Source organism: Sparus aurata, chromosome 19, assembly GCF_900880675.1.
Source record: "Sparus aurata chromosome 19, fSpaAur1.1, whole genome shotgun sequence".
Classification (NCBI taxonomy): Eukaryota; Metazoa; Chordata; class Actinopteri; order Spariformes; family Sparidae; genus Sparus; species Sparus aurata.
Window position 1 is genome coordinate 30,255,631 of NC_044205.1, and position 21,831 is coordinate 30,277,461.

The 21,831-nt window shown below is 48.3% G+C and overlaps 1 protein-coding gene across 1 annotated transcript in view; it reads left to right on the forward strand.

Moving 5' to 3' along the window:
* Positions 1-1,578: 1,578 nt before the first annotated feature.
* The window catches only part of dnah5l (dynein, axonemal, heavy chain 5 like), a 37,511-nt gene continuing 17,258 nt past the window's right edge, over positions 1,579-21,831 (forward strand). The window contains exons 1-57 of the mRNA XM_030398060.1: positions 1,579-1,704; positions 1,869-2,106; positions 2,482-2,585; positions 2,824-3,012; positions 3,096-3,170; positions 3,299-3,388; positions 4,464-4,535; positions 4,628-4,729; positions 5,358-5,544; positions 5,664-5,829; positions 5,921-6,014; positions 6,334-6,432; positions 6,620-6,801; positions 7,446-7,565; positions 7,644-7,749; positions 8,276-8,371; positions 8,502-8,597; positions 8,683-8,856; positions 9,035-9,124; positions 9,211-9,366; positions 9,655-9,794; positions 9,900-10,051; positions 10,129-10,336; positions 10,435-10,522; positions 10,753-10,876; positions 11,142-11,320; positions 11,453-11,545; positions 11,625-11,728; positions 12,316-12,412; positions 12,498-12,578; positions 13,319-13,573; positions 13,679-13,828; positions 13,993-14,111; positions 14,188-14,324; positions 14,397-14,559; positions 14,637-14,748; positions 14,890-15,018; positions 15,593-15,792; positions 15,881-16,034; positions 16,115-16,225; positions 16,307-16,462; positions 16,635-16,763; positions 17,168-17,383; positions 17,461-17,607; positions 17,692-17,864; positions 17,951-18,021; positions 18,099-18,206; positions 18,573-18,760; positions 19,075-19,269; positions 19,386-19,520; positions 19,773-19,830; positions 20,016-20,147; positions 20,402-20,619; positions 20,734-20,868; positions 20,994-21,170; positions 21,287-21,376; positions 21,647-21,781. Coding sequence (XP_030253920.1) covers positions 1,869-2,106; positions 2,482-2,585; positions 2,824-3,012; positions 3,096-3,170; positions 3,299-3,388; positions 4,464-4,535; positions 4,628-4,729; positions 5,358-5,544; positions 5,664-5,829; positions 5,921-6,014; positions 6,334-6,432; positions 6,620-6,801; positions 7,446-7,565; positions 7,644-7,749; positions 8,276-8,371; positions 8,502-8,597; positions 8,683-8,856; positions 9,035-9,124; positions 9,211-9,366; positions 9,655-9,794; positions 9,900-10,051; positions 10,129-10,336; positions 10,435-10,522; positions 10,753-10,876; positions 11,142-11,320; positions 11,453-11,545; positions 11,625-11,728; positions 12,316-12,412; positions 12,498-12,578; positions 13,319-13,573; positions 13,679-13,828; positions 13,993-14,111; positions 14,188-14,324; positions 14,397-14,559; positions 14,637-14,748; positions 14,890-15,018; positions 15,593-15,792; positions 15,881-16,034; positions 16,115-16,225; positions 16,307-16,462; positions 16,635-16,763; positions 17,168-17,383; positions 17,461-17,607; positions 17,692-17,864; positions 17,951-18,021; positions 18,099-18,206; positions 18,573-18,760; positions 19,075-19,269; positions 19,386-19,520; positions 19,773-19,830; positions 20,016-20,147; positions 20,402-20,619; positions 20,734-20,868; positions 20,994-21,170; positions 21,287-21,376; positions 21,647-21,781 — 7,695 coding nt within the window. The 5' untranslated portion in view covers positions 1,579-1,704. The remainder of the gene's footprint in view (positions 1,705-1,868; positions 2,107-2,481; positions 2,586-2,823; positions 3,013-3,095; positions 3,171-3,298; positions 3,389-4,463; positions 4,536-4,627; positions 4,730-5,357; positions 5,545-5,663; positions 5,830-5,920; positions 6,015-6,333; positions 6,433-6,619; positions 6,802-7,445; positions 7,566-7,643; positions 7,750-8,275; positions 8,372-8,501; positions 8,598-8,682; positions 8,857-9,034; positions 9,125-9,210; positions 9,367-9,654; positions 9,795-9,899; positions 10,052-10,128; positions 10,337-10,434; positions 10,523-10,752; positions 10,877-11,141; positions 11,321-11,452; positions 11,546-11,624; positions 11,729-12,315; positions 12,413-12,497; positions 12,579-13,318; positions 13,574-13,678; positions 13,829-13,992; positions 14,112-14,187; positions 14,325-14,396; positions 14,560-14,636; positions 14,749-14,889; positions 15,019-15,592; positions 15,793-15,880; positions 16,035-16,114; positions 16,226-16,306; positions 16,463-16,634; positions 16,764-17,167; positions 17,384-17,460; positions 17,608-17,691; positions 17,865-17,950; positions 18,022-18,098; positions 18,207-18,572; positions 18,761-19,074; positions 19,270-19,385; positions 19,521-19,772; positions 19,831-20,015; positions 20,148-20,401; positions 20,620-20,733; positions 20,869-20,993; positions 21,171-21,286; positions 21,377-21,646; positions 21,782-21,831) is intronic.

The following is a 21,831-nucleotide window of genomic DNA, read 5'->3' on the forward strand; positions in this document are numbered from 1 at the left end:
TCTACATAAAATGAAATGAGCATGTCTTAGGCTACTATGCCACCTAATATGCAAAGACAACACACTAGTAGGTCTAAACGAAAATGTAAAAGAAGCTGCCAGAATGGCAACCCCAGATCATAAATTAGCAGAGGAAAATAACATGAAGACAGATGCGCATTAAGCAACAAACTGTTCAAGTTTCTGTTCTAAATTGCATCAACATTAACAGGAATGAATATTCAACCAAGTATAAAACTTTCTCAAAATTTTAAAAGCTCTCCTTCAGTCAGCTGTGCTTCTCTGGCCTCAGCTCTGAAGTCCAACCCCTCCCATCTGAGAGAGCTGGACCTGACTGACAACAAGCTGCAGAATTCAGGAGTGAAGCTGCTGTGTGATCTCAAAGTGTTTGTTCCCTCAATTCAACACTGAAGAACTCATCACTTCATCTTTGTCACAGCTCTCAGATCAGTCTGACTGAAGGCTCTTATTTCAGAGAACCATCATTACATTTAGTAACCATGTGGTCTGTATACAGACCAGAACCTCTGCTGAAGTCCAGGAACCACAGCTGATGTTTTACAGTTCAATGTAGGACCTTTAACGTTATATTTATATCTGCCCATGTGTCATTTGATTTGTCCAAATATTTTATAATGGACTCCATATTTACATATTTGTCATGTAATGTTTCCAAAGTAGATGAAGTATTTAAATGTGAGTGAGACTCTGGTTTTTAACAGCAGTAAATCATCATTAATACAGACTTACAAACAGACTTTATATGACCTTTATTACTGACTGAATGAAAACCAGCTTTTCCACTTTATCAGCTGTTTCTAATCATCTTCATGAGCAACAACACAAACCTCTGACAACAACATGAACAGTCTCAATAACCACAGAAGCTTTCTTCTGCTGCTTTGTGCTCTTCAGTTATCGAGTATCTTCACTCAGCTTTTTAATTTGACGTTGTGTAAAAAACCCTTGAAACCTTCCAGCTGGTCGCAGCGGTCGACGCACCATCATCCTGCTTTCTTTGTTGTGAGTTTAGTTGCCGAGTCACCGACACGTGCAGCTCCAGTCGCCGTGGCAACAGTCAAACTTTTCCTTCTAAGAGCCAGTTTTGATTTACTTCCTGCTCTCACAGCATCTCTCTCTCTCTCTCACTGTGTGTGAACCTCGCTCTCCCTCTGACTCTGAGCTCAGTTTGTTTCAGCAGTGACTCGTCAACAAACAACAGGACCGGGACTCTCAGCAGGACCAGAACTCTCAGCAGGACCGGGACTCTCAGCAGGACCAGGACTCTCAGCAGGACTCTCAACAGGACCGGGTCTCTCAGCAGGACCAGAACTCTCAGCAGGACCAGAACTCTCTGCAGGACCAGGACTCTCAGCAGGACTCTCAACAGGACCGGGACTCTCAGCTGGACCAGAACTCTCAGCAGGACCAGAACTCTCTGCAGGACCAGGACTCTCAGCAGTACTCTCAACAGGACCGGGTCTCTCAGCAGGACCGGGACTCTCAGCAGGACCGGGACTCTCAGCAGGACTCTCAGCAGGACCAGAACTCTCAGCAGGACCGGAACTCTCAGCAGGACCGGGACTCTCAGCAGGACCGGGAGTCTCAGCAGGACCGGGACTCTCAGCAGGACTCTCAGCAGGACCGGGACTCTCAGCAGGACCGGGACTCTCAGCAGACCTGGTTATTGACTCGGTGCTTCCTGTGAGTCCTGGTTCATTCAACAGGAACTAAATGTGTCTCCACATGTTTTCTGCAGCAGTCAGTGACCTTCCTCATCCTCCTTTATAGGATGACGACACGTTCACACACTACTTCTGAGTTTGTACATTTGAATCAGTGAATGCTGAAGATGTTTCCACTCTCAGATGGCAGATCCTGACTCTCAGCCTCCAGACGAGGTTTTACAGAGGGAACAAGGAGCTGATGTTCCCCCGGCTGGCAGCTCTGAACCTGGGCTGAGTGGATGTGCACCTCCTTCAGACACGGAGCTCCAGGCTAGAGGGCAGCGAGTCCAGGACGGTCCTGGAGGAGAGGAGGAGGAGGAAGGAGGGGCAGATAAAGCCTTTACCAAACCCAGAGCTCCTGTGCTTCAGCTCCACAGAGGTACAGAGAACACATACAAGACAGTAGGCAGTTCTGACCCAGTGCCTAATCTAGAACCAGTTCTATGTTCTCAGCTGTTAAACTGTTTCCAGAGTGTTAACACTTTGGGGCGGAGCTATCAGGATCAAGGACCAACTAAAACCACTAAAGACCACCATTTTTATAAACCAGAGTTAGTGTCATGTGTTCTGTCTCGTCCGTTGGGAATATTTTCACTATTTTGAACAGCGGTCCAACCTGGTTTCTAAAGGATTCACAACCCAGAACCAGCACTTGGTTTGCTAAGGTTACAAACAGATAACATTGATTCTGATTGGTTCTGTCATTGTTTGATTTAAATGTACAAATCCATCATTTTTTTCCTCCAATCCTCAGATGCGACTGGCGGAGGACACCGGCGAATCGGAGGCCAGAACCTCAGAGCCATTAATCACATGTCTTCTCCGGCGGCGGCTCCGTCCCCGACCACTGGCACCTCAGTGAGTGAACAGTAACATCAGCCAGCCCCAGGGGGCGCTGTGATGTCAGGATGTCAGCGTGTCATGACATCTTTAAGAAGTCTGTTTGCAGAGGTTGAGGAACTGTACATATGTTTAAATGTATAAATCATTAAGCTGTGTGGAGTCTGACTAATGTCCTGAGGCGGCGTTATTTCTGTCAGCAGGTGAGTTGTGTTGTCTTTTCCATCAGAAACAGAACCAGCTGTCTTCTGTCCAGGTGTCAGGTAAAAGGACCATGCTGCTGTCCAATGAGGCGAGGAGAGAAATGGCAAAGCAGGCGAGAGCCATGAAGGAGGAGAGACGAGCGACGCTGGACGCCCGACACAAATACTTGATCAGCAGGTTGGTGGACGCTGGGACCCTGGGGGAGCCGGAGGTGGAGGATGCCCTCATCTCTGATGACAAGGTACCATCAGGCCCGGTCCAGAAACTCTCAGAAATGATGTTTCCACTGTTCTCCATGAAGTCAGCCCTGTGTGATTCTTCCAGTTCTCTCTGATTGAGGAGTTCTTTGCTGCTAATGGATCCAAGAAGCTGATTTTCTTCTATCAAGCAATGAAACAGGTAACTGTTCTCACACAGAAGGATATTTTCATTGATTTGACTCCTGATCAATTCTACGTTCTCTGTCTTTATGTTTCTCATTCTCTTGTTGTCTGGTTTCGGCCCGTACCTCTCTGGTTCCTCTCCAGAACCTGTCCTCCACTCATTCCTCCTTCGTGGACGGAGCGAGCTCAGCTGTGGCTCAGAAGAAACTCTTCCTCACCACAGGGAGTTCTGAGGTCGGTGTCAGTTCATGTTTGAGTGTCTGAGTGTCAGTGAATCACAAAGCTGAGATGTTTGAACAGAGGAGATGAAACCCTCACAGAACCAGTTAATCCCAGGAAGGAGCCAAACGTCAGATAAATCTGAGTGTTTAAAATCAGAGCGATCGTAGTGGAGACGTCTCCTGAACAGGGACGACATTTAAAAAACCCAGTGTTTTGTTACACAGAACCACCTGAAGAGTCGGACTTAGAAACTGATTTTAAAAGTGCAGGTCCACTCAGAACACACTTATCACGGAGCAGATGTGTTATACTTTGGTGAACATCAACTCATGTGTGATTCTGTCAAGGCCCAACTTCGATCAGATGATCAGAGGCAAATGTTGTTACGTTTCTATTGTTCTGACTTCTTTGTCTTGTTCCTTTTTTCCTGTAATATTGTTTATTTCACTTGTTGACCTTCATGGCAGCAGAGCGTCAGAATAAGAGTCACGCTGATCCGGCTTCAATTTAAAGTTCTGGCTGATGTCCAGCTGCAGGATAAAGAAATGGACAAGCATGAAATCAGAACCCACGTCTTTACAGACCTGTCAGCAGTTATCTGACTTCACTCTGAGCTCAGAACAACCCTGTTAATATTCAGCATTGTTCTGCCTCACAGATAATAACGGCTCTGAGGCTGTGTTGTGTTGCTATGGAGGAAAATCCTGTGTGCTGCTTTGTTTGGCAGAAACAAGGTGACACAGAACACCTTCAGCAGACAGCACACAGTCAAACTCGGGTCATGAAGACGGTTAGTGTTCTGTGTCCATGACGCCCAGTTGATGTCTTTATGAGCTTCAGCCGAGAACAAACACAGCGGGTGAATTGTCACTCTCCCTGTTTAGCACACATTCTCCTGGACTCAGAACCGGCTGAGTTCAACTTTTAAAAGAATTGTAATCAGTTACAGGTTAAAACCCTGAGATCCAGCTGAAAGTGTCCTGACTGCAGAACAGTGTCTCCATTAGTGAGCTGTACAAACACTCTTTGACCAAATGATCCCAGTTCAGCTGATTCACATCGAACTGAACACACTCTCTGTTTTCAGCCTTTACTGGGGAAGTGTCTGTTCTTCCTGAGAACCACTGAGAAGTCGATCTCCACCGCCAACGTTCAGCAGGTCTGTACCTGGACTCGGTCCTCCACATCCAGACTGGACCGACCCTGCTGATGTTTGGTAGGACGGTTCTAATCTACCTGCTGTGTTCTCAGGAGGTGAACTTTGGTATGTTGGACTGCAGCGACGGCAGCATCCTGAACAGTCTGGAGACTCTGCTGGCCCACATCATGTTACCTGCCCTCAGGTCCCAGCAGGTACGCACCGCCGTCTCCTCTGTCTTCATCCTGTCGTCATCACGCACAGCTGATCACTGACATGTTGACCTCAAACATTTTGTCTCGGTGAGAAATGATTTGATTCGTTATGTAGTTTGAATAAATTGGATCAGCTAACAGCTTCACTCATTAAATTTTAATCTTTATCACAGAAAATATTAAATAATATTCAGTCTGCTGCATGCAGAGAAAAGAGGAACAAAAGGAACTGAACCAGCAGATTTAGTGCACAAAAAACCCAAAAGAAAGACTTATTGGACTGAGGAAGGCAACGGTCAGAACCAGGGAGGCCCGTCCATGAAGGGAAACAAATGGGACAAACAAATGTCAGATCAGTGAGCAAAGTCATCAAACTAAACATGAGGTTCAACCAGATGGTGAAACTTGTCATCAATCAAAATAATAATAATAAATCTTAGACCTGAAACAAACAGCAGCTGACCTGAAGTCAGTCATCTGTTTTAATTCAGAGGTTATTTATTTGATCATAGTCTGAAGTTTGTCTGCTGAAGCGTCTGTTTGTGTTGAAATCCCTGAAGAAGAAATGAACAGAGACTCTTTGGTTTCATCAGTTTGTATTCTCACTTGTGATGCTTCACGTGTCCAGACGTGGGGCTCCCTGCAGGACGGCTCGTCCAGTCCAGACGTCCAGTCCTTCCTGTCTTCAGTGGACCAGTTCGTCAGTAATCTGAGCTCAGCCAGAGTCAACATGGAGAGGAAGTTCCAGCTGCAGCAGGTGGAGCTTCCTGATGCCGTCGGCCAGCTGAGCTGCCCTGCAGACTACACGGCTGCAGGTAGGAAGGTTCCACCTGCTCCGTCCTCCTCAACCCTTCACTGCTCTGAACTCTGGGAACCTGAAAACTAATCCTCACCTCCAGCTGCTGAGGAAAACATCTTGTGCTTCTGTTCTCAGCCAATAACAGCGAGCTGGTGGAGCGTCTGGAGGGCGTGGTCTCAGCGTGGGCCAATCAGATCAAGCAGGTGCTGACGGAGAGCGAGCAGATGAGGAAGGAGGCCGATGATGTGGGACCGTCGGCTGAGCTGGAGCACTGGAAGAGACGCATGGTCACCTTCAACAGGTGGATACCTGAGAGTCGGTCTGACAGCGTTCAGTTTACTTCAGTGTGATCCTGGTTTCACATCCGTCCTCTGTGTTTGTGTTTGTGTCAGTCTGATGGAGGAGGTGAAGCGGCCTCACGTGAAACGGACTCTGGGAGTTCTGCAGGTCACCAAGTCCAGAACTCTACGCACCTGGAGAGAGCTGGTCTGACACCACACCAGCTTATCACTAAAAGTTTAACAACCACTGTCACAACCTGCAGCATGTCGCCTGTCAGACGAAACCTCAACCATCACTTATTGTTATTTGTTATTTGTGTGCCAATGATGTCATTTGAAACAAAATGGTGGATTTAAAGTGTTAAAGCTGAGAACCAGGGACTTTTTCCTGCTGTTGTTTCTCCTTTTGACTGTATTTAAAGTGTTTATGTTGGTCAGTTTTATTCAGTTAAGTTTAGAAGATAATGTTGCTAATATCATGATTGATTGATTGATTGATTGATTGATTGATTGATTGATTGAAGGACCGGGACATCACTGTGGTGGCTAACGAGGCGAAGGACAACGTGAAGTATCTCTCCACTCTGGACAAGTTCTTCGGGCCGCTGGGGAAGTGCACTCCGGTAAAAATCTAACTTTCTGTCTCTGTTCTGTTTGACGATTGTCTCTTTTCCTTCAGAGTTTTAAAGGAACAGAAAATAGAAATACATTTTGGAACACATGCGGTTTATACTCAGTAACACGTGTTTGTGTAGCTGTTTAATCTAACCTGTCAGATCTGACCTCACCCTCTCTGTGTCGCTCTGACAGACCAGTGTGCTGGAGCACATCCCCAGTCTGATGACCAGTATCAGGATGATCCACACGGTCTCTCAGTACTACCACACCTCAGAGAGAATGACCTCTCTGCTGCTCAAGGTCACCAACCAGATGATCTCCACCTGCAGGAGCTACCTGTCGCAGGGCGCCGCCCGGATCTGGGACCACAGCAGGTGAAGTCAGCGGCTGCTTCACCTGAGTTTAATAACACAGTGAAGCAACGAAGCAGCGGCAGACATACATCGTTAGAGAGCTCAGACTCAGTTAGGAGCCTCTCTGCCCGCCTTCCATCCTCCAACAGCCAATGAGAGCTCAGATCCAGTCATATCTAGCTCCTCTCAGTGTTTAAACTTGATGTAGTTTTCTGTGTTGGGCTCTTTGAATCGTCTATTTTCAAGCTCAGCTCTTGTTTCTGACTCTTTGATCTGCACACAGTTAGTGTGAAGAAGGAAACAAAGAAGCAGAATGAGTTTCATGCTGCTGTTCCTCTCAGGCAGCGACTCTGAGCTCAGAGACTCAGAACCTGTGGACCTGGACCCGGTCAGACTGCATGATGTGGACTCAGTGTGTTTCCAGCTGACAGCAGCAGCTGCAGCTCGTCTGTACATCATTTTACATTTAGATTACTGACTCAGAGTCTTAAACAGGTCTGTTCTCCACACGGTTCAACAACAGCTTTAAGTGACTTTGATTCAGACTGAGAGACGTTCAGGATCATTTTACAGACGTTTCCCTGAGTAAGAAGAGGTTAAACCAGCGCTGTGAGGTCATGTTGGAGCGTCCTCAGAACTCTGAACGACTGTTCTCTGTGTGTCAGGCCGGTTCTGCTGCAGCGGATCTCTGACTGCTGTCATCTGAACGTGGAGTATCAGAGGAGCTTCCAGAGCGTCAGAGACAAACTAAGAGAAAACCCAGAAAACAGACAGTTTGACTTCAGGTAAACACGAGCAGAGACGCAACAGCTTCAGTCTGAACGATGACTTTTACCCACAATGCCTTTCTCTGCTCTGCTCAGTGAGAACTACATCTTTGGAAAGTTTGATGCTTTCTGCAGACGTCTGGAGAAGATCGCTGACATGGCGTCCACGCTGGAGAGCCTGGCTGCTCTTCAGAACATGAAGGTGAGCTCGTGTTTAATATGCAAACATTTAATTAGTTTCTAAATGCATCCTAATATCATCAAACTGAAGGTCAGAGCATGTCCTGCTGCTCCTCTGTGACAACAGCATCGTTTATTTTCATCTTTTCTTTCATTTCTATTGTTGAAACTATGAAGTATTTTGTCAAGGTTCTTCTTTTACATACAGCTGAGAGTTACATTCTTGATTTATCTTTAAAGTTTGTTGATGCAGCTAAAATACAAAAATTAAAAGTCGACTTTATTGTGAGTTCTGCTGCATGAACAGGACAAACAGAGCGTCGCTCCCTCAGAACCACCAATGAACGGTGTGAAAGAAACGAGATATGACAATATAACGTGTAACGCAGCTCGTTGGCCTGGAGGACAAAGAAAACAAGACTCAGGCAATAAGTTATTAATTATTATATATACGTACATCAAGAATAAATCTAAGAACTCCGTGATATGAAGACGTAGCTGAATGTGAGCAGACTTGACGTGAAGCTGAAGCTCGAGTCGTGTTTCAGGTCGAGGGCGTCGAGAAGATTTACGTTCGCTACCAGACCATCAACTCCACGACCAAGTCCAAGACCTACGACGTGCTGGACCACCGCAAGCTGGAGGTGACTTCAGATCAACTATATGACATTTTATATCATATATAATATGATATACATGAAGTCCACAGGTGAAAACCAGCATCCTGGTAGATTCTGGGATATTTACAGAAAAGCTCAATTGTGTGTGTGTCAGTTTGACAGTGACTACGCAGACTTCCAGCTCCAGGTTCAGGGTGTGTTCCAGTCTCTTCAGTCTCTGCTGGACTTTTGGTTCCGACAGTCTCTCTCTGTGAGTAGAACTGAGTCCATCTCGCTGTGTGAACATGTGTGGACGGAGACGGACCCGACATTCAGAGCGAGCGTTTGTGTTTCAGGCGGAGCGGATGCTGGAGCTGCTGGTGGTGTTTGAGTCCGGCCCGGCGGCTCGTCTGGACCTGAAGCAGCACCACCTGCTGCTGCTGCAGCGCTACAGCCGAGAGCTGGAGCTGCTGAGGAAGACCTACCAGAGACAGAGAGACAGACCGCCCATCGGACGCAACCTGCCGCCGGTAACACCTGCTCCTGCTCCCTGTGGTCAACAGCACACACCTCCAGATTATTAAAAACATCCTTCTACAATTTCCCTCAAAGTTTGTCTTCAAATGTCACGTTACCTCTGACCAGAAGTCCAAAGCACCACAGTCTCACATGTTAGAGGCCCATTGTTTGAGTCTCTGTCTCTGTCAGGTGGCCGGCAGGATCCTGTGGTGTCGTCAGCTCTTCAGGAAGATGGACGCTCCGATGTTGACCCTGAAGAAGAAGCTGGACGCCCTCAAGGTACGACCTCTGCTTTGACCTCTTCATCATATCGACACCTCTGGTCAGTACGACCTCGGTCACCTCCCCATCTGTCTGTGTTTCAGGGACCAGAGATGACCAAAGTGATCCGCAGCTACAACAAGATGGCCGCGGCGCTGCTGCAGTACGAGCTGCTGCACCTGCAGGGGTGGAGTCAGGCTGCAGAGAGCGCGCCGCACCGCCTGACCGCCGCCCTGCTGGTCCGACACCAGAACAGCAAGGTGCTTCATGACGTCATGATACTTCAGCGATGTGATCCTGCTGGATGTTGTCGAACCTGCAGCAGGACAGTGACACAGCTGCCCTCACACACAGACTCACACACTGTTTAAGAGGATGACACATCACTGTTCTGTTCTGGTTCTGTAACGCTGCTTTGTGGGTCCAAATGTCGGACATTTCTCTTTTATTTGATGAGTGATGATCTGTTTAGCTGTCAGACTGACACACTGCTGTTGTCCTCCCTCTGTTGGAGGCCCAGAATGAAACCTCAGCGTCTGTTTCTGCAGGAGGTTTTCGTGAACCTGGACCCTGTGGTGCTGGAGGTGCTGCAGGAGGCCCGCTGGATGACCAAACTGGGGGTGACCGTGCCAAAGGTCATCCTGAAACTGAGCTCCAGAGAAGCACAGATCAAAACTCTGTACAAACGGTGAGAAACAACACCTGTCAATCAACATCAAGTCTTGAAGCTCCAGATGGTCGTTATGAAACCTGTTATCTTTTGTTTGACTTGACGGTCTGTGTGTTGGTCCAGACTGCTGGACCTGCTGCAGGACTACAGCTCGGTGGTGTCCAGGATCCCGCCTGCCCTCCTCCCTCTGATGCAGCCCTTCATCGTGCAGGTGGAGGCGGCGCTCTCTCCTGGACTCACCACGCTGTCCTGGACTGCTCTCAACACTGACGCATGTAACAACAGAACAACAATGTTTTCAGGGTTCGTTGTGAGTTCAGTCACGCCTCACTTCCTGTCTCTGTCCTCTCAGTCATAGAGAACGTGTACGTGGTTCTGAAGGATCTGGATCAGGTGTCTAAAGTCACCACAGACCTGCTGGAGTGCCGCATCGGCCGGCTGCTTCAGGCCGTGTCGTCCTGCTCGCTGCTGGTTCTACCCGAAGACCGACCCGTCTCACCTCAGGAGCTGCTGCTGCAGACAGACGGCTGCGTCCGAGCTGCTGCCGCCACTCTGAGCTGGTGATACTGCCGAGCAGACAGCAATCACATGACTGCTGCAACCACCAAGGGCTGATCTAAATGTGTGTGTGTGTGTGTGTGTGTGTGTGTGTGTGTAGGCAGAGTCAGCAGGTGGAGAAATATGTGTTTGAGCTGATCGAGGAGCTGAAGAAGAAGATGAAGACGACAGATACTGTAAATCTGGAGGTAACACACACACACACACACACACACACACACACAGATAAAGTTCTGGAGAATTTCAGTTTGTCATTTATTATTTTTCCTCTCCTTGTGTCCTTGTCTCCTCTCCTTGTGTCCTCGTCTCCTCTCCTTGTGTCCTCGTCTCCTCTCCTTGTGTCCTCGTCTTCTCCATTGTGTCCTTGTCTCCTCTCCTTGTGTCCTTGTCTCCTCTCCTTGTGTCCTCGTCTCCTCAGGGATCTTTCCAGTGTCTCCATCCAGACTCCAAGCAGAAGACTCGCTGTCAGTCGTGTCTTCCCTGTCGGTTCTACAACCTGATTGGTCAGCTCTGTCATCGCAACACCGAGGCCCTCGTCAAAGGTCCTTTCCTCCCGTGTCTCCTTCACCTCCCACCTTCCCCCTTTATTCAGTTTCCTCGTTTCCTTCCATCTTTCTTCTCTTCTTCTTAATCTTCTCTCCAACAGCAGAAAGTAAGGAAGTTCTAATTATTTGATTTTTATTCTGCATTGACTGAAATTTCCTAAAGAATAAAATGTGTTTGTAACTATATTTTATCTTTTGTAATATTTTGCAGGATTGTTTAAATCTTTAAACGTCCGACACTGATCTCTCTTTGTCCTCACAGCCACCAAATCCTCTCTGGACGCCCTGAGGAGGAGACTTCATGTCCCCAAATACCAGCCGTCCTCCTCCTCCTCCTCCTCCTCCTGCAGCAACCAATCAGCTCCTCCTCCTCTCCTGAGAGCCTCCATCCAGCTCGCCATCCCCAACATCGTCCTCAGACCGTCTCTGGACGACATTCAGGTTCTGCTGCTTCTTTTCTGCTGCAGTAAACTCCACAGAGCTCGTCCTCCTGTTCGCTGTTCCTTTAGAGGTGTGTAGTCAAAAAGTGTGTGTGTGTGTGTGTGTGTGTGTGTGTGTGTGTGTGTGTTTCAGAGCTCAGTCAACAAGCTGGTGAGCGTCGTGTTGTCTGCGACCAAAGACGTCCCTCTGTGGACTTACTCTCATCTGCAGTTCAAACAGCAGCAGGTACCTGTTAGCCATCTTGTTTTTAGAAACACCTGTTACCCGACAGCTAATCACATTCTGGTACCTTCCTCTCTTCCAGGTGGAGCAGGCGGCGGTTCGGGACGCAGGAGCCGACATCCCGGTGAAGCCGCCGGTGCTGAGGCCTCTGGACAGACAGCTGGCCGAACACAAAGACGTCTCCAAGTCAGTGACGGACAAATAAAAGAATGTCCAACTCTGAGCTCTCAATCAATCAATCAATCAATCAATCAATCAATCGATTAGTCTTATCTTGTATAGCGTCAGTTCACAATAAAAGTCATCGCTCGACACTTTCCAGTAGAACGATCAGAATGTTTGATTTACTTACGTTTCCTCCAGGAAACAGATGAAGTCCTGCAGCGAAAGAACAAGAACAGTTTGTTTACTGAACAACATGAAAACATTTAACTGAAACTACTGTTGTTGTTGTTTTTGTTGTTGTCGATGTTGTTGTTGTTGTTGTCGTTGTTGTTGATGATGTTGTTGTTGTTGTTGTCGTTGTTGTTGTTGATGTTGTTGTTGTTGTTGTTGTGTTGATGTTGTTGTTGTTGTTGATGCTGTTTTTGATGATGATGTTGTTGTTGTTGCTGTTGTTGTTGTTGTTGTTGTTGTTGATGTTGTTGTTGCCGTTGTTGTTGTTGTTGTTGTTGTTGTTGTTGTTGTTGTTGTTGTTGTTGTTGTTGTTGTTGTTGTTGTTGTGGTTGTTGTTGTTGTTGTGTTGTTGTTGTTGTTGTTGTTGTGTGGAGCAGGTTGGTGATCCAGCTCAGCACCATCATCTCGTCTCTGAGAGCTCAGTCAGTCGAGACGCTGAATGAACTCAGTCACTTCTCTACTCTGTGGATCCAGGTGTGTGTGTATGTGTGTGTTTGTGTGTGTGTAGCTGTTGTTGTTGTTGTTGTTGTTGATCTGGACTAACATCTGGGTTGTTTAGGACCCAGAGGAGCAGGTTCAGGCCTTCCTGCAGTCCGACCCCTCGCTGACGGAGTTCAGCTCTCAGATCTCCTTCTACTCTGTGAGTCCACTTCCTGTTTATGACATTATCGCTTCACATCATCCTTTAAACTTCAAGATGTCGACCTTTGTTCTGCACTAAACCAACTGGACCTTTGTTCTGCACTAAACCAACTGGACCTTTGTTCTGCACTAAACCAACTGGACCTTTGTTCTGCACTAAACCAACTGGACCTTTGTTCTGCACTAAACCAACTGGACCTTTGTTCTGCATTAAACCAACTGGACCTTTGTTCTGCATTAAACCAACTGGACCTTTGTTCTGCATTAAACCAACTGGACCTTTGTTCTGTGTGTTGGTGAGTTCTGTTCTCACATCATCTCAGATGTTTCCAACAAAGTTCCAGCAGAGAAATCCTCCAGTGTCCTCGAGGTGACGCTGAGTTTCATCTGCTCGTCTGTCTGTAACTTCAGGAGAGTCAGAGAGGAAGGAAGTCTGAGAACCAGACCCAACAGAACCAGAAGAACACTGCAGAACATTAGAGAGTTGAGGTGAAGCTCTGAGTGAAGTCAGCACTCAGCAGAGACTCTGGTTCTGGTTCTGGTTCTGGTTCTCTGTCTCCTCTCTGTAACGTTACGTTCATGAAGTAAAGTCCATTTCCCCTCCAGCTCCAGAAGTCATCTCTGAGCTCTGCTCCAATTGGTGAACAGCTCTGGATCAGAACCTGATCTGTTCAGTCCACAGCAGAAACATAAAGTGTAGTCTCTCTCTTTACCCATGATGCCTTGCTGTCTGTGCAGAAGCTGGAGGTGCAGATCTCGGAGCTCCCGGCGTTTTGTTCTGTGGGTTCGATCGTCTTTGAAACTGAGCAGCTGAAGCTGGCGCTCACTCAGGAGTGTCGTCTGTGGAAACGTGCGTTCGGCGCCGCGCTCAACCGCTGCGCATCCGCCGACATGGACGACATCTTCTCATTCGTGGATGGGCTGACAAAGCGCCTGCAGCGTCCAATCACAGACCTGGAAGACGTCCGTGGAGCCATGGCAGCGCTCAAAGAGGTCAGCCTGCGTCTGATTGGCTGTTGATGATGTACTTTTAGCATTTGTAGTTGTACTTCAAGCTCTCCTTCACTCATCCGCCTCCTCACTGTGTCACTCCTTCAGGTTCGAGAGGAGGAGGTTCGTATTGACGCCACCATCGGTCCGGTCGAGGAATCCTTCGCTCTGCTCAACAAACACGAACTTCTCTTCAACGACGGGAACGCCGAGCGCGTGGACGGCCTGATGTACGCCTGGAAGAACCTCAACGCCCTGGTGAGAGCGAGGAGCTGTTAACATCTAATCAGTTCAAATCGCTTGTTTCTATTCTAACTGTTTCCACGTGGCCTCGGGAGGACTACAGATCGCTGTATGGAAGCTGATGAGGATCTAAATAAAAGATGAATATCTTCAGGTGTGAGTGTGTGTTGTGGTTTCAGGTGGTGCAGAACCAGAACACTCTGGTGAAGATCCAGCCCAGCATGAAGACCGACCTGCTGTCTGCGGTGCGGAGCTTCCAGAGCGAAGCTCAGAGCTTCTACGCCGACTACGACCACAGGTGCTCCTCCGTCAGAGCCGGACAGGTGTGAAGGTGTGAAACACGTGAGTCAGAAGTCTAACCGGTGTGTCTGCAGGGGGCCCGGCGTGGAGGGCTTGGCTCCCGCTGAAGCCAGCGAGCGGCTGCAGAGTTTCCAGGCCGAGTTCGATCAGCTGTGGAGGAAGTACACCACCTACTCTGGAGGAGAGGAGCTGTTTGGACTTCCTGTTAATGGTACGACTGGCTGATGGACCTCTCTCCTCCTCCCTCCCTCCCTCCGTCCTAACCATCCTCTCCTCCCTGCAGAGTATCCGGAGCTGCAGAGGATCAAGAGGGAGCTCTCTCTGCTGTCCAAACTCTACACTTTGTACAACGCCGTCATCGACAGCGTGGCAGGATACTACGACATCCTGTGGGCTGACCTCAACATCGAGAAGATCAACACGGAGCTGCAGGACTTCCAGAACAGGTTCGGAACCGAGACGTCTCTGATGTTATCGAACATGCAGGTGAAACATGAGGCTGCGTCTTTTTCTGTGTTCTCAGGATCCGAAAGCTTCCCAAGGCGTTGAAGGAGTGGCAGGCCTTCAGAGATCTGAAGAAAACCATCGATGACTTCAGTGAGAGCTGCCCGCTGCTCTACATGATGGCCAACAAGGTCGGTCCACCTGTCTGTAGCAGGAAGCTGTTGTTAGTGACCGTCTGCTGCATCATCAGATCCACGTTACAGTTCCTTTCATGCACAAACGTCCTCTCAGAGATAATCACTCCTGTTGACTGAACGTGCTGCTTCCTTCAGGCCATGCTGCCGCGACACTGGACCCGCCTCAGTGATCTGACGGGTCACAGCTTCCAGGTGGAATCAGAGAGTTTCTCCCTCAGAAACATCATGGAGGCTCCGCTGCTGCGGTCCAAAGAGGACATCGAGGTACTGACGCCGTTTACATACAAGCAGGCACATAAAGACAGTCTGTCTGTGTAAATTACAGCTGACAGTCTTTTGATAAAGATATCTCCACTGTGACTTCGCTCATTCTCGCTATGATGACTACAACAATTGGAACAGAATAAAAAGATGAAGCGATGACATTTTATAACTTCACTGTGACGTCACACTGTCCTGCAAAAAGACTTTATAAACCATTATTCAATGACATAACTCTGGACTGACACACAGAGGCAAACGACTGCAGGATGGTAAATTTAGTCTCATCCTGAAAAAGTTCAAACGTTTGGAATAAATCAGAAATAATCTGTAAAGGTCTTGAATACTTCTTTAGAGACACAGGTCAGCCAGGAAAGGTAGGAAATGACCATCAAACAAAAAGAATAATCCAGAACGTGAAATAATTGTTAAAAGTCAAGTGTAGGAAAATAGCTGCAAGAGGTCAGAAAATAGATGATCTGGAAAGAGTTGTTAGAACCTCAAAAACAAACCTGATACATTCAGATTAGGAAACATGTCCTCTCAGCTGATTGCGACTGTTTCCTGTGTGTTTCAGGACGTTTGTATCAGCGCGGTGAAGGAGCGCGACATCGAGGCCAAACTGAAGGACGTGGTGGCCGAGTGGAGCGGCCAGACGCTCAGCTTCGCCTCCTTCAGGACGAGAGGGGAACTGCTGCTGAAAGGAGCCGACACGGCCGAGAAGATCTCCATGTTGGAGGACAGTCTGATGGTGCTGACGTCACTGCTGAGCAACAGGTGGGGAGACGAGGCTCGAGGAAAGGAAGGAAGGAACAATTAAGATAAATAGATGAATGTATAAGAAAGAGTTTCCTTCCTCCTGCAGGTACAACGCTCCTTTCAAGCCGTCCATCCAGCTGTGGGTCCAGAAACTCTCCAACACGTCCGAGATCATCGAGAAGTGGCTGTCAGTTCAGAACCTGTGGATCTACCTGGAGGCGGTGTTTGTGGGCGGAGACATCGCCAAGCAGCTGCCTCAGGTCACATGATCATCACGCCGCATGTTTGATATCACGTCTTCTCTCAGACGCAACTCAACGTTTGTCTTTCCCTCGTCCAGGAGGCCAAACGCTTCCAGAACATCGACAAGTCGTGGCAGAGGATCATGCAGCGAGCACACGAGCTTCCCAACGTGGTGCAGTGCTGCGTGGGAGACGAGACGCTGAGCCAGGTGCTGCCCGCGTGCCTCTGAGCAACACAGCTCACAGTTCTCTCTTATGGTTGTTAAACATTCCTCCTCCTCCTCCTCCAGTTGCTCCCGCACCTCCTGGAGCAGCTGGAGCTCTGTCAGAAGTCTCTGTCAGGTTACCTGGAGAAGAAGCGCCTGGTGTTTCCTCGATTCTTCTTCGTGTCTGATCCCGCCCTGCTGGAGATTCTGGGCCAAGCTTCGGACTCGCACACCATACAGGTAACACACATAACACACAGGTAACACACAGGTGACACACAGGTGATGATAACACACTTGTACTGTTTTACAGTTGTGATTAATCAATTCAACTTTTTTACGGTTGTGATTAATCAATTAATCGCTTTTTCTGTGATTCATGAGTCAGTGTTTGTGTCTCTGTGTCTGTCAGGCTCATCTTCTCAGCCTGTTTGACAACGTGAACCGAGTCGTCTTCAATGAGAAAGTCTACGATCAGATGATCAGTTTTCAGTCTCAAGAGGGAGAAACTGTGGATCTGAGCCAACCGGTCCTGGCACAGGTACAGGTGTTGTCGATCCGGTCAGACTGACACCAGTTCTGTCTGATTCACATCTCAGTTAGCGACTAAATCAATGAATAAACTCACATTTTGTTTTGTGTTGTTGGTTGTTGTCACTGATGAAACAGTCAAACACCAGTCATCAATCAGTATGTTAGCATGTTAGCATGTTAGCACATCCTGTCCCCTCGCCTCAAAGTATGTTTTTTTTCTATTTATTGTTTCTCAGCAACATTTAGAGGCTGCAACACTTTGTCTTTAGGAATTAAGGGCAGATAAAAGCTCATAAATCTGCTCTGTCACAAGGCTTATGTTTTAATTTTCCATGTGAACATAAGTCATAGATGTGGATGATGTCTTCGGCTCATGAAGGCAGCTGGAACTGTAAAGCTCGTCTCTTCCAGGGGAACGTGGAGATGTGGTTAGGTCAGCTGCTGGCAGGCGTGAGACAGACTCTGCATGCTATCATCCGTCAGGCCCACCTGGCCATCAGCGACTCCGGCCTGAAGCTGCTGGAGTTCCAGTCTGCGTTTCCGGCTCAGGTGGGCCTGCTGGGGATCCAGATGATCTGGACCAGAGACGCAGAAGACGCACTCGTCCTCAGCAAGTCTGACAAGAAGGTGCTTTTATTTTGAAAAATCATAGCAGAGTGGAAACAGATCTTTCATGCACTGACACCTCTCTGATGGGCCGACAGATCATGCAGACGACCAATCAGAAGTTCCTGGACCTCCTGAACGAGCTGATCGACATGACGACCCGGGAGCTGAGCAGGAACGAGAGGACCAAGTACGAGACGCTCATCACCATCCACGTCCACCAGAGGGACATCTTCGACGAGCTGGTGGGTGGACGGAGGGACGGACGAACAACCAGGTCTGAAATCAACCAGAGTTTTTATCATTCATCACGTTTCATCATCTCACAGGTGCGTCTGAACGTGAGATCTGCGTCGGACTTCGAGTGGCAGAAACAGTCGAGGTTTTACTTCCTGGAGGAAACGGACAGATGTGTCATCCAGATCACAGATGTGGAGTTCAGCTACTGCAACGAGTACCTGGGCTGCACAGACCGCCTGGTCATCACCCCGCTGACAGACAGGTACACACACCTGCAGGGTCATATGATCAACATGATGCTTTCATCTCAGTCAGAACCAAATATGTTGACGTTGAACATCTGTCCAGGTGTTACATCACTCTGTCCCAGGCTCTGGGGATGAGTATGGGTGGAGCTCCGGCCGGTCCGGCAGGGACAGGTAACACCGCTCACCTCTCTGAATTCTTCTTATAATGAGTTTGTTTGGCGTTGCTGTAATCCAGTGTGTGTCTCCAGGTAAGACAGAGACAACTAAAGACATGGGTCGCTGTCTGGGGAAATACGTGGTGGTGTTCAACTGCTCGGACCAGATGGACTACAGAGGACTGGGACGCATCTACAAAGGTGTGTGTGAGATTACTGCTGATGTACTTCTGTATTTGTAGTACGAAGATAAAGAGGTTGTTATTGAAGGTTGTGACCGACCCAACAGAGGACCTGTGATGGTCTTGGTGTCTTAATGTTTCGGTCCAGTGAACTTCATCAATGCACATCAGTCAACTTTGTCCTGGAGATTTGTGTGCAAACCAAAGTACAACATTTGAATCCTCCAGTCCAGGTCTGGTTGGTCCATTAGTCCATCTTTGTTAGAGATAAGACTTCTCTTGACTCCTGCAGTCTTACCTTGTGGTCTCAACGCCGGTGCAGGGAATCCTGGGAAATCGCAGTCTTGCACGTTGTTAGTCAGTTTATCCTGGTGTGTCTCTGCAGGTCTGGCTCAGTCCGGAGCCTGGGGCTGCTTCGATGAGTTTAACCGCATCGAGCTGCCGGTTCTGTCCGTTGCCGCGCAGCAGATCTACATCGTCCTGCAGTGTAAGAAGAACAAGAAGAAGCAGTTCATCTTCACAGACGGGGACATGGTCGACATGGACCCTGAGTTCGGCATCTTCCTCACCATGGTAACTGAGTTCTGACCGTCTGAGTGTTCTGGTACAGAACTATTTCAGAACTGATCTATCTTACAGCTAGTCTGAAAGTTCTAGAGCTGAACTTCCTCAGAACCAGAGATGGAGAACTGATCTACCTTCAGTTTTTGCAGTGAATGAGCAGAGAACCAGTCTGAGACTTAGAGATGGTATGGACTGAAGTTAAGGAAGGGATCTACTAGAACCAGATATTTCCAGAACTAAACTATCACAGGCCAGAATTGGAGAACTGACCCAACTACAAAGTTCTAGGCTCGACCCATCTTAACTTCTCCTTCCTTCTCCAGAACCCTGGTTACGCGGGCCGCCAGGAGCTGCCCGAGAACCTGAAGATTCAGTTCCGCACGGTAGCCATGATGGTTCCAGACCGAGCCATCATCATGAGGGTCAAGCTGGCCAGTGCAGGTTTCCGAGACAACCAGGTCCTCAGCAGGAAGTTCTACACCCTCTACAAGCTGTGTGAGGAGCAGCTCTCCAAACAGGTCCGACGGTACCGCTGATACCACGACCTCGTCTCCACAAACATACAGAGTCTCAGCCGTCACTGTACCGTCACTTCATAAAGTCCGTCTCTGTTCGTCTTCATCATGTCCGTCAGGTCCATTATGATTTTGGTCTGAGGAACATTTTGTCCGTTCTGAGGACGCTGGGAGCCGTGAAGAGATCCAACCCATCAGAACCAGAGAAGACGGTGGTGATGAGAGTCCTGAGAGACATGAACCTCTCAAAACTGGTGGGTTTGTTTTGTTCCCATCTTCAGTCTGGAGGAGCTCTCATGACACGACTATCGTTACTGATTAATACTAAATACTTATTACAATAATTATATATCTTTAAATGTTACAGTTAGGACTGAAATGACAACAGAACTAAACAAGTCAAGCAGTCAGAAAGTTTTCTATCTTATTTCATCGACTGAATGTATATTTTACCCTGAGATCAGAGTTATTACACTGTGACACGTCTTCTGTCTGTATCTGTGCAGGTGGACGAGGACGAGCCGCTGTTCATGAGTCTGATCAACGATCTGTTTCCTGGTATCGGTACGTTTCTCTCACACCGTCATCATCTCATGTCGTCCATCAACAGACGAGTGTGAGACATCAGAGAGCGTTCAGAGTTCATTTTGTGTTTTTATATTCCTGCAGACACAAAGTGTGTTTTAGTTTCAGATGTTTAATTTTCATTTCTATGTTTTAAAGTGTAGTTTTATTCTGATCCTCTGTAGTTCTGGATAAAGCCGGGTATCCGGACCTGGAGGCATCCATCTCCAGTCAGGCCCAGCAGGCCGGTCTGATCCCTCACCCCCCCTGGATCCTCAAACTGGTTCAGCTCTACGAGACGCAGAGAGTCCGACACGGTACAGACGACGCAGACAGAACATGAACAGAACAAACAACAGCCTGATGACGTGTCTGTTGAAATGTAATGTTGGTCCTGAAGGTGGCGCTGTAGGCAGATCAATAACCATCACTGACCCTCTGGACAGCAGGGAGATGTGCTCCATCGGTCACTGCTTTCATTTTATTTATTTTTTTACTTTGTTGTATATTTTACCTATAAAATAAATCTCCCTACATGAAAATATAAAAGTTGTGTGATGTTCTGATGCAGGTATGATGACGTTGGGTCCCAGCGGTGCCGGGAAGACGACCTGCATCCACACGCTGATGAAGGCCATGTCGGAGTGCGGCTCTCCGCACCGCGAGATGAGGATGAACCCCAAAGCCATCACGGCCTCGCAGATGTTCGGCACGCTGGACGTCACCACCAACGACTGGACGGACGGCGTCTTCTCGACTCTGTGGAGGAAAACTCTGAAGGCCAAGAAGGTAGACGGACGTCTCAGCACAGAAGAAAGAGTGAACGGGTGCAGAGAGGTTCAGTCCAAAGCAGTGAGTTAATCAGTGTGTGTGTGTGTGTGTGTGTGTGTGTGTGTGTGTCAGGGGGAATACATCTGGATCGTTCTGGACGGCCCGGTGGACGCGATCTGGATCGAGAACCTGAACTCAGTTCTGGACGACAACAAAACTCTGACGCTGGCGAACGGAGATCGAATCCCGATGGCTCCCTGCTGCAAGGTGACATCACAGCTCCCACCTGTCAGGTTGATATCACCTGAGTCAGTCAGAGGCTGGAGGACATTTAAAAACTAAACCAACTCGTACAGAATCTGAAGAGAAGCTGCGTCCTCTCTGTCCTGCAGATTGTCTTTGAGCCACACAACATCGACAACGCCTCCCCGGCCACCGTGTCCAGGAACGGGATGGTGTTCATGAGCTCGTCGGTGCTCGGCTGGAGTCCGATCCTGCAGGCCTGGTTACAGAAGCTCCCCGAGCAGCAGGCCGACGCCCTGAAGCTCTGCTTCAACAGCTGCTACCAGGTGATGGGAGGACAGATTCAGATGGACGAGATGTTTTTATAATGTTGATGTGAAGGTGGTGCAGTAAATCATCACTGAGCTGTTTTATACATCTTCTCATTCTGTTCCTCCTCCAGGACTTGCTGGACTTTGTCTCGACTGCTGTGTCTCCTAAGATGCAGGTGTTGGAGTGTATGTACATCAGACAGACCATCGACCTGCTGCAGGTACAGTACACCTGCCTGTTCAGTGTTGAAGGACGCCGACATGTCGTTACAAATGTGGTTTTGACCTCCAGAAGAAAAAACACACCATTCTTTTGCCAAAATGTCCAAAATGTCCAATGACTGAGTCAAACACTTGGACTTTATGTTTCATGACAGAAACAAGGGACGGTGCAATAAATTCTGAAGAAACAATGTTTACGTGTCTGATGTATTTGGTGTCACAGATCATTGTGTGTGTGTGTGTGTGTGTGTGTGTGTGTGTGTGTTCAGGGTTTGCTCCCAGCAGCTGAGGAGAAGCAGGGTTGCCATGGCGACGTGGGTCGTCTGTTTGTGTTTGCGGTGATGTGGTCCCTCGGAGCGGTGCTGGAGCTGGAGGACAGGGCCAAGATGGAGGCTTTTATAAAGGTGTGTGTGTTCAGTGTGACATCACTGGAGGCAGTTCATCAGATTACACA